The sequence below is a fragment of the Heloderma suspectum genome, chromosome 8, assembly GCF_057233095.1.
Source record: "Heloderma suspectum isolate Gila_16-S chromosome 8, 16-S_ref, whole genome shotgun sequence".
Taxonomy (NCBI): Eukaryota; Metazoa; Chordata; class Lepidosauria; order Squamata; family Helodermatidae; genus Heloderma; species Heloderma suspectum.
The window spans coordinates 5,161,973-5,174,146 of NC_139465.1; the positions used below are offsets into that span (position 1 = coordinate 5,161,973).

At 46.1% G+C, this 12,174-nt stretch overlaps 1 protein-coding gene across 1 annotated transcript in view; it reads right to left on the bottom strand.

Annotated features, from left to right (window-relative positions):
* The window catches only part of JPH3 (junctophilin 3), a 94,737-nt gene that overhangs the window by 19,383 nt on the left and 63,180 nt on the right, over nt 1-12,174 (bottom strand). The window contains exon 3 of the mRNA XM_084812816.1: nt 2,694-2,818. Within this exon, the coding sequence (XP_084668942.1) occupies nt 2,694-2,818 (125 nt within the window). The remainder of the gene's footprint in view (nt 1-2,693; nt 2,819-12,174) is intronic.

Here is a 12,174-nt window from a genome sequence, read left to right on the forward strand (position 1 = left end):
TTATTCCATAAAGAGCCAGCACAGTGATAACAACAATGTACAACTTTCTGCTGCAGATCAAGGTCAGGAGGAATCTGTCCACCTGGTTTTCAGCAAACCCTGACCCCTCCTGGATTTGTACAGTGCCAACTGGGCAGTCCTTGCATTGATTTCAAAATCACCTGCCCCACCTTCTTAGAACAGTTTTTCAAAACCAAAAAAGGTGTTCATTTAAAAAACAAAATGAATAAAACACCAAGCAAGTGTTTGAGCAGATAAGCACACTGGGTGCTTGAAAAGAAGAAGTGTTGAGAGCCCCCCAGGGGGTGGGGAGGGGTATGGGGGATGGGAGATTGATCTAGAACAGCCTTCCCCAAACCAGTACACTCCAGATGTTTTGGACTACAACTCCCTTCAATCCCAGCCAGCATTATCAATAGTTAGGGGTGATGGCAGTTGTAGTTAAAACGTCTTGAGGGTGTCAAGTTGCGGAAGGCTGATCAAGAGTCTGTACCACACAGAAGACAAATCTTTTGGGGGGGGGCCTTTGGCAAGACACCCTCAGTGCCCCCCCCCAACTGTCTTTCCGCCAGTTGAAGAAATGGAAGCAGTGAGCTGAGAGTTCAGCATGGCTCAGGAGGTTTACAACACTGGCATAGAGAACTTTATGTGTGAGGGGATGGGAGGGAGGGAGCATGGCTGGTTACCAGGGAGAGGGAGAGAATGCAGGGGAGGGGGAGTTATGTCACTTAGGGTGGGCCATCAGGGGAGATGTTTGGGGGAACTGGGAGCTATGGTGTTAATTCTACTTTGAGCATAGGAGTTATTTACGCCGCCATTGTTATACTGAGTGGTTTTCATACTCCTTGTTCACCCAAAATATTCTGATCCTATCAACTGGAAAATAAACCCAAGTCCTGCTTTAGGTTGCTTCCAGACAGAGGGCTCCTAGCGCTTCCAATCAGAAGGTCTTGTGCAGCTGTTCTGGGTTTTTTTCCCCCTTAATAGGTATTCTGCAGTAAAAAAAAAGATGGAAGAAGCCGCGGGGAAAACACGAGTGGGTTACGAGAGGGAGACATCATCGCTTGGACACATGCATACGTACCCCATAAAATTCTGTGAATGAGGCAGGGCAATGGCACAATTAAAAAAAAAAAAACTTGTCTGGAAGCAACGGGTTGATTTATGCCGTTGCTGTTATCCTGAGGGTGCTTCCAGACAAGGCCTTTATTGTGGAATCACACTGCCTCATTCACAGAATTTTACGGGGGGTCCAGAAGACATCATCTTCAATTTGTAGCCTTCCCATGTTTTCCCATCTTTTTTTTTCTTACCAGGAAAAAAACCTGTCAAGGAAGAAAAGACAAAATAGAAGCACAAGGCTTTTTGAGCACTAGGAGAGTCCATCTAAGCAGCACCTTGAATGGTTTTCATATTGTTTGTTTGTTGTTGTTTATTGCATTTATATCCCACTTTTTCTCCTCTCGCAAGGAACCTAAGGTGGCTTACATGATCCTCCTCCTCTCCATTTTATCCTCACAACAGCCCTGTGAGGTAGGTTGGGCTGTCTGTGACTGGCCCAAAGTCACCCAGTGAGCTTCCATGGCCGAGTGGGGACTAGAACCCAGATCTCCCAGCCCCCAGTCCAACACTCTCACCACTGCACCACACTGGCTCTCTCATATTCCGTGTTCACCCAAAATATTCTGATCCTATTAACTGGAAAATAACCCCTCCACCTGTTTTGGAGTGTGCTATTTTCTAAACCAAACCCACATTGGCAGTTTTAAGCGCTGTTTTCAGTGCTTTTACATCGCAACACTTTTATTGCTCCTGGTTTTATTTTGGTTTTACGTGGTAGTGTTGTTACTCTTTGCTTGGTTTTATAGCGTCCTGTTTTTATTCATTGTTTTCTTGCTTATATTTTCTGTTTTTAATGTACACTGCCCGAGAACTTGGGTTATTGGGAGATTTAAGAGGATAATAAATTAAATAATAAATAAATAAATGGTGAACTTTTCTTGTGTGTGTGAAATGAGGCACCCACCCACCCCGCCCTAGAAGCTCTGAACCATAATCTCAGGTGTGTGGGAGCAAGCCGCACACAAGGAGCTCAATGCATACTGTGCCCTTAAAAAACAGCGAAATTCTGTAACAAGATCATTTGAGTTCTCTGCCGAGGAAATCCTAATTTGGTGCCATGAATAAATTAGGCACATTATGCAACGGGTGTGCGGCTGAAACATGCTGGGATGGGTAACTCGCTGGTATAGACGAGATAAGTGTTCCTCTTGCCATCTCAGGATCTTGATGGTGTCAGATAGGACCGAGATGGTTGCGAATTGTGGCCCTACAGGAGGAAAATCAAGGACTCAAAAAGAGGAGGAATAGTGGTCCTGGTTGAGCAGCAGAGCAGAAGTGCCAAGGACAGACTGATCTTTGCACCAGACAGTGGTATAGTGGAGCTGGGGCTCGCAGGGGTGCTGCACTGGCAGTTTTGAATTAGCAGGCATACTGACACCATCTGCCCCCGCCTCCCGCCTCAGAATTCCCTGTTCCATCTGAGCTTAGCTGCAATCCTCTGGAGACAGACCGAGGAGGATCCCCACAAAAACGGCTTGCTCCATTTCACAGCAGGCTCACACCTGCACAGGCACTCAGGGGAAGGATGAAGCCATCGCCGGGGCCTGGCAGGCGCTGCGCCTCGTACTGACCGTTTTCCCTGTGCTGGAAGGAAGGCGAAAACTCTTTGGCAGTGATCCTGGCAATGCGAGCTTCCTCCTGTGCTTTCTGTGCCGCCGTCTTCGCTGCGTCTGCCTTTGCCCGGGAATGGGATGTCCTGCGAAAGATCGGGAGACAGAAGGCAACACTGGTCAGTGTGTTGCAGATTTGGCCTTTCCTTGGGGGCGTAGTAAGGGAACTGTCATAATGAGCGCTTGCCCTTCAAAATTTACCACTACACCGCTGGTAAGAAAGCACCAGCTATAATGCCAAATCATAAAGGAAGGAAGAGTAGGCATCCCCCTCCCCTGCCCTCCACTCAAGTGGTGACACCATTTTCTCAATAGATGCAGCATTTAGAACAAAAGTTTTCCTCTGTAGCGGCTAATAGTGCTGTTGTGACTTTAAGTGGCAACGAGGCAGTCTGCCATCAGAGACGTTAAATGGTTTAATAGCAGGTCTCATTCTTGGAGAATCCTGGGAAATGTAGTCCTGCGTGGAGCGAGGAATGTCTAACGGGGATTCCTAGCACACTCACTTGTTTGGGAAACCCCTGACAGTACAATGGATGCAAAAGCAATATTTATTTGGAGTGCAGATAGACCATGGTGTTAGTAACACCAACAGAATTATAGATGCTATTTTGATTTTAAGATCAACAATGCATCGTGTGGCATCTTAAAACACTAACTTATTTGTCACAGCATGACCTGTTTTCATCGGACATACAGAGTGGACAGCTGAATATGCAGATACACACTGGGCCAGCTGGAAAAAATATTGTTTTGCAAGGTGAAACCAAAAAAAATGAAGCTATTCTGAAAGCAGAGATACTGTAAAGGGCCAATCAGAGTTAAATGAGGTTCTGTCCCTAGGAGTGGATGGGTCCAGGCACACACGACCCTAGCAGGCGCACACTCAATTCCCATTGACACTACTTGTGAGAGAACTACTGTTTGTTCTGACTTAGCCATCCTAGGTCATGATTAAGGCCTGATGAGATGGTGCCAAACAGAACCAGCAGCCTGTGCATTTTGTCTTCTTTGTATTCTGATGGAGAATTTCAGGGACTTTCATCTAAATATTGTGATCTGTTATTCCAACAACTTTTAGTCCAGATCTGGAGAGTCTGAGGAATGGAGGATATTCCATTGTAAATGTATTTAAGAAATATATGAACTTAACTCCTGACTGAGGCAAGCCTAAATTAGATTCTACTCTGCAGCAGCTAATCAACTTGCTGACCTTTATATGCAGCTGAAGAAGGCTACAAGATTGAACATAAGAAGAGCCCTGAGGCTGTATCAGACCAAGGGTCCATCTAGGCTTGCATTCTGTTCACACAGTGGCCAACCAGCTGCCCACAGGAAACCCACAAGCAGGGCATGAGCGCAACAGCACCCTCCCGCCCATGTTCCCCAGCAACTAGTGTACATAGCTATACTGCCTCTGATACGGGAGGTTGCACACAGCCATCAGGACTAGTAGCCATTGATAGCCTTCTCCTCTGGGAATTTGTCTAACCCCCTTTTAAAGCCATCCAAATTGGTGTCCATCACTACATCCTGTGGTAGCAAATTCCATAGTTTAACTATCTGCTGTGTGAAGAAGTTCTGAAATCTGTCTGACCGTTGGAATTGTTACTCACCATGGTCATTAGCAATTAGATTTATTTCTCTCTGCCTTGCAATAAGGATATTCATTTGTTAACAATACGTTGAACTCTTTTTTGGGGGGTGGGGGGATTTCAAATTTGAATTTTGTTTTTAAAGTTTTATGTATAAGTAACAGCAAACAGTAAAATGAGTATCATATTGTTCCTGATTTCTACACTGTTTCTTAACAATATATAAAACAACAATAAACAATAAAAACAATTAAAAAAAACAACAGCCTGAACTGTCATTAAAAGCTGAGGAGAGGAGAACATCTTCCCCATCTTGATGGTTATTTCATTCAAGGACAAGAAAGAGGGGGTCCGTTTGCATGCATGCCTGGTGCGTATCTGCACGTCACGAAATGCAACCTCTGAAGGGGCCAATTGGAGGTTATTTGTGACATGCAAACCTGGATACTATGGGTTAACTGTGGGTTAAACAACCCACGGTTAACCTAAGAACTAATCCTAGGTTAACTGTGGGTTGTTTAACCCATGATCAACCCATAAGTAATCGGGTTTGCATGTCAAGGAACATCCTCTAATTGGGTCAATCAGAAATTGCATATTCAATATGGCGGCAACACACCACCCCAGCAAATTGTGGGTTGATTAATCAATTAATCCACAATTTGCTGACATTATGTGTGAACCAGGTCAGGGTGTTTCTAGATGGGCTGTTCCAAGTGCTACCCAATCACCGCTCCTCCACTACTAGCAATAAGCAGAATTGCACTTGACTTCCCACACTGCAGGGAGTATTGCACTTTTTCTGTGATGCAGCTAGGTCATTTCAGATCCTGGACTCAGGCTGCAATGTTATGCACACTTACCTGTGTGTAAGTGCCACTAAACACAATGGGACTTACTTCTGAGTAAACATGCATAGGAATGCACTGTTAATGATCTTATGGGGGCCCCTCTTTAGATGGCCATGCTTATGACCCCAGTTGTGAAGCACCCAACTAACATTTTTCTTCTCCTCTCCCCCACTGCTTCTACATTAGCACTACTTCTGCATTCCTGATGTTAGAGTAACCCCCCCCAACTGTTTGCTAAACCTGATAAAAAGGAAAAGAAATACTCTGAACATGCTCAATTTCACAATTTAAGGGCACAATCCTATGCATGTTTGGACAGAAAAAAGCCCTAAAGCTCCCTGCATTCCCCAGCCAGTTGTAGGACTTTTTTCTGTCTAAACATGCATAGGATTGTGCCCTAAACCCACTTAAATCATGAACCATCATGACTACAGAAATGAAATGGAGTTTGCTTGTGCTGCCCTGAAGCTAACCCATGTGCTTGGGCATAAGCACCATTTTGCTGTAGTCAAGGATAATATTTTTAAAAGTAGAAATAAGAGAATGAGCATCTGTAACCATGTACACACCCATCTGTCCTCCCTTGATGAAAAAAGATGCTTTTTAAAATAAGAAGGAAGGAAGGATGCTGCAGCAATGCCATGCCAGCCCAGGTGTGAAGCCAGGGCTGTTTGCAGCTGCCCACATCACCTACTACTCTCTAGGCAGTCAGAGGGTGTGTGGAATTTGGCCCTGAGGTTCAGCCCTCGCTATGCTACTGGTTTGTGGATGAAAGAACAGCGGGTAGCACATGTCCTTGAGCTCACTTAATTCTCTGTTTCCTCCACACTTCCAAATCAAATGAATAGGCAGAGACAGCCGTTGTTGAAATTGACAAGCTGTGTGTCAGTTTCCCCCAGCCCCTTCTCTCCTGAGATGCAAATAAGCTTTACCAAGTTGCTTTCGCCTCTGTCTACTCTTGAGGATTAATTCCTCAAGATGTTTCAGGAAGTTGTTTCCTCTTCCCTACCTCCTCCACCCTTAAATGCTTGCCATTGGAGGTTGGATAGCTTGGGATGCGTAGGTATAACTGCTGGCTAGCACAGGTTTTCTTATAAATCCCTGGGCATATACAGTCCCCTCCACATAGTCTTCCAATCAAGAAATAACAATAATCTGGGGAGGAGAGAGCGAAGGGTGAGCAGTTTTTAAACGGTTCTACCATTTCACAGCTTTCTGCCATTTCTCATAATTTCAGATCCGTAGGCCTCACAGGCAAGTCACTATTCTTTCAGCCTCAGTTCATCTGCAATAAGGAACTACTTGTATTGGTCTGCTTTTCAAGGCTGTCATAAGGATCATCACAATAACGTGTGTGAAATGCTTTGAAAACTTGAAATGCATTATATCAGCCTGGGGTGTCAAAACTCTTTCAGCCTGAGGGCCAAATTCGATTTTGGAGAAGCTCTCGGGGGTCACATTCCAGTGGTGGGTGGGGTCAAAGGCAAAAGGGGTGGGGCCAAAAATACCAGCATATTTTAGTGTAAAGCTCTTACTGTGACTAATTAAGACTAATGCTGAGCAAAGGTGACACCTACAGAAAGAGCAGCACCCGGAGTCCAACATTTCTTCATGCAAAATGCCACCAGAAGAGAGGCTCAGAAAACCCAGCTCAGAAGACCCAGGGTTCCCACCTCCTCCTAGCTGAGGGACAGAACCATTTTCATGTGAAATACAATAGTCTAATTAGCATCCCTTTACAAACCCAGCTGTTCCCGGCTGGTTGTCTTGGCTTCAGACAGAGCTCCTGCAGGCCTCCTCTCCGGGGAAGGGATATCCTGAACTTCTTGCTGCTCTGGGAAAAGGTTCCTCAGCCAGGGCCCACAATCAAACCAGTGCCAAGCCTACGGAGGAGAGGGCTGTTTCTTGGAACCCACCCTCCTTTTCAAGACGGTATTTAAAGCTTGTGTTTTTTTGTCTGGCTTAAAGGAAGTCAGTGGGACTGCAACAGAGGGCAAGGCACTTGGGGTTAGAAGGAGTGAAATGCAGAATTAAGACAGTGATCCATAGACAGGGCATCATCATAAGTATAAGCACCACAAATAAATGCAAGTAATCCATTTAGCGCTTGTGAAGTGTGCTTGCTCCACAAAGCACTTAATGGCCGTCTGCTTTTGTATAGGCGCTCCATACAGAGTGCACATTAGCTCATCTTCTTAATTCCCCTGTCAATTGCTTGATTTTATTTTCCTTGTAAAGCAGGTTCTCTGACATGGCACATACATGCTGTCTAATCACATTTCACCTGCTTCCACGTGCCCTCCAAGCTGTTGACATCTGCATGGCAGAAGCCAACTTTAAATAAAGCAGGTGCCTGCAAGGCATCAGGGAAAAGACTTCATTCTTGCCTCAGCTTAGAGTAGCGGAACAAAACTGCCATAAAATTGCTCTCCCACAACGTGCCACAAATAAGAGAGAAGGTGTGTCATGGAAAGGTTCCTGGCTCACATGAGAGAGCAGTGGTGTAACAGAAGCAGGGCTCACAGGAATGCAGCCCGGGAATTTTTTTATTAGCAGGGATACTGATGTCACCTGCAACCCCCACCTCAGAATTCCCTGTTCTCTCTGAGGTTAGCTGCAATCCTCTCAGTAGCTGGAAGGAAATGAATTGTCCCAGCAACAAGATATTGTTCTCTGTTGTTATGTCAAGTATGGGGGGGGGGGTGTTCCATCTTGAATGGGCAATGAAGACCTGCTCTTGGTGGAGATGGAAACTACTAGAACTAGTTTGCTGACATAGATCAACACAGCTGCTTGACATTTTGGACTACCCCTGTGGGGGTGGGGGGGTGAGTACGGGGATGGTCATGCTGAGCAGCCGCACTTCAAAATTTACTGCTACACCCCTGTGAGAGAGCCGTGCTGCAGCAAAGCAGGGGGAAACACAAATGTCTTGGGACCACGGGCAGTTTGTTATAGAGGGAAATGCTGGCCTGATACTAAACTCTGCAGCTCTGGACTGTGAGAACTTCTTGCTGGAAATTTCACTGGATACAATTGCACATCTTCCAAAAACTGGTGTCAGCTTGTGGCATCCATCAATGGCCCAGAGCAGCCTTTCCCAGCATGGTGTCCTCTGGATGTCTTGGACTAACTCCCAGCATGCTAGGATTCGTAGTCCAACACATTGGGAAGGCACCAGGTTGGGGAAGCCTTACTGACCCTAACACATCCAGATGTTGTCAGACTGCAACTTCCATCATCCCGCACCTGGGGCTGGAAGGAGTTTCAATGTAACAACATCCCAAGCACCATGCAGTGGTCCAGCGAAGTCATTTTAAACCCTGTACTTAATGCTCTTGCGGGGGTGAGGGGTGGAGGGGGTGGATTAGATGGCCTTGTGTCTTACTTCAGTTGTGAAGCACACAACTAATGTTTCTTTTCCCCACCAAACAGCTGTTCCATGCTTTACAACTGCCTCTACATTTCTGATATGTTAGAACATTTGTTAGCTCGCATTAAAAAATAATAATAATAATACCCTGGGCATGTGCAGCTTTGCATTTATCATCATATCACCATCATGACTACAGGAATAAAATGGGGTTTGCTTCTGCTGCCCTCATCACCTGCCACCTTCTGGGTGGTCATCTGGGGGGCCCGTGGGCTGAGGGGCTGAGAGCCTTGATGCACTACTGGGGCCACACATTCCCCACCCCAGCTTTAAGAAGTCACAACTAAGGGCCAATCCACATTTTAACCTGTGGGTGCACTTTATGTGTGTACAGGGCTAATACATTATAAACTGTGGTGAGAGATGCACAACTGAGCACATCACAGAAGAAATGTCAAAACAGCCTCCGTAAAGGCATCCGGCGTCTGCCAAGCTACACAGTCAGCAAAATCACATGATGTGTTGCTCACGGCACTGTGCCATTGCAGAGTGCGGTTGTGGGATGTGTTTGGACATTCTCTCACAAGAAAGCAACCTACACCTTTCCACCCTTTGGTTTGGTCCCACATGTAATGATGACTGGAGTAGATTCACTGAACATCAGTGAGACTTAAGCTAGGACTAACTTGTCACATTGATTTCAGTGGGTCTGTGCTCAGCATGACTAAGTCTAGACACAAACCATAGAAGACTCGCCTGTCAGGGAAAAGGCTAGGCTAGAACCCGCCTCTCAGACACACTAGTTTTATATATGAAGAGCACAATCCTATGCATGTTTAGACAGAACAACGTCCTACAACTCCATGTTGGCTGGGGCATGCTGGGAGTTGTAGGACTTGTTTTCTGTCTAAATATGCATAAATAAGCGCCTGCAGAGAGGTTTTGTTTACAGTCCCAGGAAACCTATACCATGCGATTTTTCTGCATGCATAGTTCAGCCCTCTGCTTGTGAGGAATCTAATGACATGCTTTGCTCCTGCAACTCCTCCTGAGGGACTACTCGAAAGACAGAGCAGCATCTCATGGGTTAAGGGAGGCAGTTCATTCCATTTACTAGACCTGATGATCCCCTGATGATCCTATAATATCTCCCTGAGGAGTAATATTAATTCCTTTAGATGGTTATGAAAGTGTAACTACAGGATATCCTCTCCTTACCATAAGCAGGTAACCTATTGTGTTAGCTGGATTTCATGACTAAGCCAAAGCTAGTGGCAAGCAGGTATGCGCTTATTACCTGGGGCTCAGGTGGCGGTATCCCTATGGTTATCTAGACAATAAGCTTTTTGATAAAGGCATGTATATGCCTCTCTCTGCCAAAATAAGCATCGTCTAGCCTTCGAGGAAGAACTATCGAAATAAGATGTTAATCTCTTCCTATGATAAAAACACCACACTGACAACAAAGGCTGCCTTAGCCAGCCAACTATTTCTGTAGAGCCACGGAAGCGTCAGCCCCCTTACTGCTACGGAGGCACAAGCCTGAGCCCAGCATTATCTATCCCCATCGTGAGGATAAAAGCCAACTTGCTCTCCGTTTTCCTAATCGCGCATTGCGGCCCCCTCCCTTGTCCCGTGCAAGCAAGGCCACATGCAGGAGTACGCAGTTTGGGTGTGGAGTCAACTGTGAATCCACACAGCCACCCTCAGAAAACCAAGCACAGGGACAACGGATCCTTCCTGTACCCGGCAGAAAATGGCTATGCGGAGTGCAGCTTGGTAGGCCTGTGAGACCATCACAAAGCACTCCCCTTCCCAGAGCAGCGTTTCAAGTTGAGATGGAGGTGGGTGAGTGGGGTCTCCCTCTGTTGGAGGAACTAGGGGAGGGGGTGAAAGTCAGTGCTGGATTTGGAGCCAGGTATGTGGTAGAGTGGCCACAGGTGTCCTCTTTTACAGAGAGCTATCTTCTACTTGAAGGCTGTCCTGTCCAATTCTGGTTTAAAGACAAAGTACTACAAGAAGTCTTGCCTATCAACAGTTAGCACCTGGGCAGGAGGCTGAACGGGCAGGGCACGCAGGTCACCTGGTCTTTCACAGTATGCTGAGATGTACTACATTTCTATTTATAATTGTGTCTAAATTTGCATCTATACATATAAATTAGCAAATGCTGCTGCTGTTGCTGCTGTTGTTATTATATCCCACCTTTTTTCCTCTTGCAAGGAACCCAAGGCAGCTTACCTGGACCTCCTCCTCTCCATTTTGAACCTCACAACAACCCCGTGACATAGGTTAGGCTGAGACAGTGACTGGCCCAGAGTCACCCCATGAGCTTCATGGCTGAGTGGGAACTTGAATCTCCCAGATCCCAGGCCAACACTCTAACCACTACACCACACTGTCTAATGGTTATGTAAATTGTTATCCTCCGGTCCTCTATTTCAGTGATTCATATGTGGCCACCCTAATCTTTAGAGGAGGAAAGGTAGGACAGAGGAGGCAGAGCTCACAGGAACAAACTGCACTGCACTGGCTCCAGTAAGTAGGTAGTAGGTATGTCTCTTGTGAGGAAAGCCTGTTGTTGCTGCTGCTGCTGCTGCTGCCGCCACTGCCAATGTGGTGTAGTGGTTAGAGTGTTGGACTGAGTCTCAGGAGAACTGAGTTCTAGTCCCCACTCAGTCATGAAGCTCACGGGGTGACTTTGGACCAGCCACTGACTCTCCACCTAACCTACCTCATAGGGTTGTTGTGAGGATAAAAGGGAGAGGAGGAGAATCATATAAGCCACCCTGGATTCCTTGCAGGAGGAAAAAAGGTGAGATATAAATGCAATAAATAAATAAAATAGGTCAGGTGCTTAGAGTTATGATCAGTTATAGGTTTTGTACTATGTTTAAATACCTGCGCTTGAAATGAAGTGTGAGGTCAAACTGTATCTGATTAGGCCTCAAACCTAGGCACGGGGCCCTGACTGCTGGTGCTAATGGAAGCTTTGGTTGCAGTTGTGAAGGAGGGCAGCCCCTTTGGCTGTTATCACTATTGAAAGGGAATGGCCCAGTTCACACACAACAGGAACCCAGGTGTGTTTCTTTTAATCCTGGGTTGCTGTGAGCGAGCTGGTGTACTAGCGCACACAGCTTGATCACTCCCGCTTGGCTCCAGAGTTCTGGAATGTAATGCTAGCCAAGCGTCTCTGAGCATCCCTGAGGCAATTGCCATATTCCTTAGTTACTTTACCAAGTGTAAATAAAGCAGAATATCGCCATACCCCATTCCTCCTGAATCTCCCGCCAACCAGCTTCTTCATGTTACATTTAGGGCACATACATGCTACCAGTTTAAACTGGCTTTGGCATTCTGGAAATGTAGGGAATATGTATATGCATATGCATATGTATATGTATATGTGGGGTGCTTATAATTCTTTCCTACAGATACCTTAGAGCAGCGGTGGGCAACTTTAAGCTCTCCGGGTGCTGTTGAACTGCAGCTCCCATCATCCATCACCATTGGCTATATTGGCTAAGACTGATGAGGGTTGCAGCCCAGCAACTCTGGAGGGCCACAAGTTGTCCACCCTCGCCTCAGACCAGAGATAGGCAACATGGTTCCCATGGGCACCA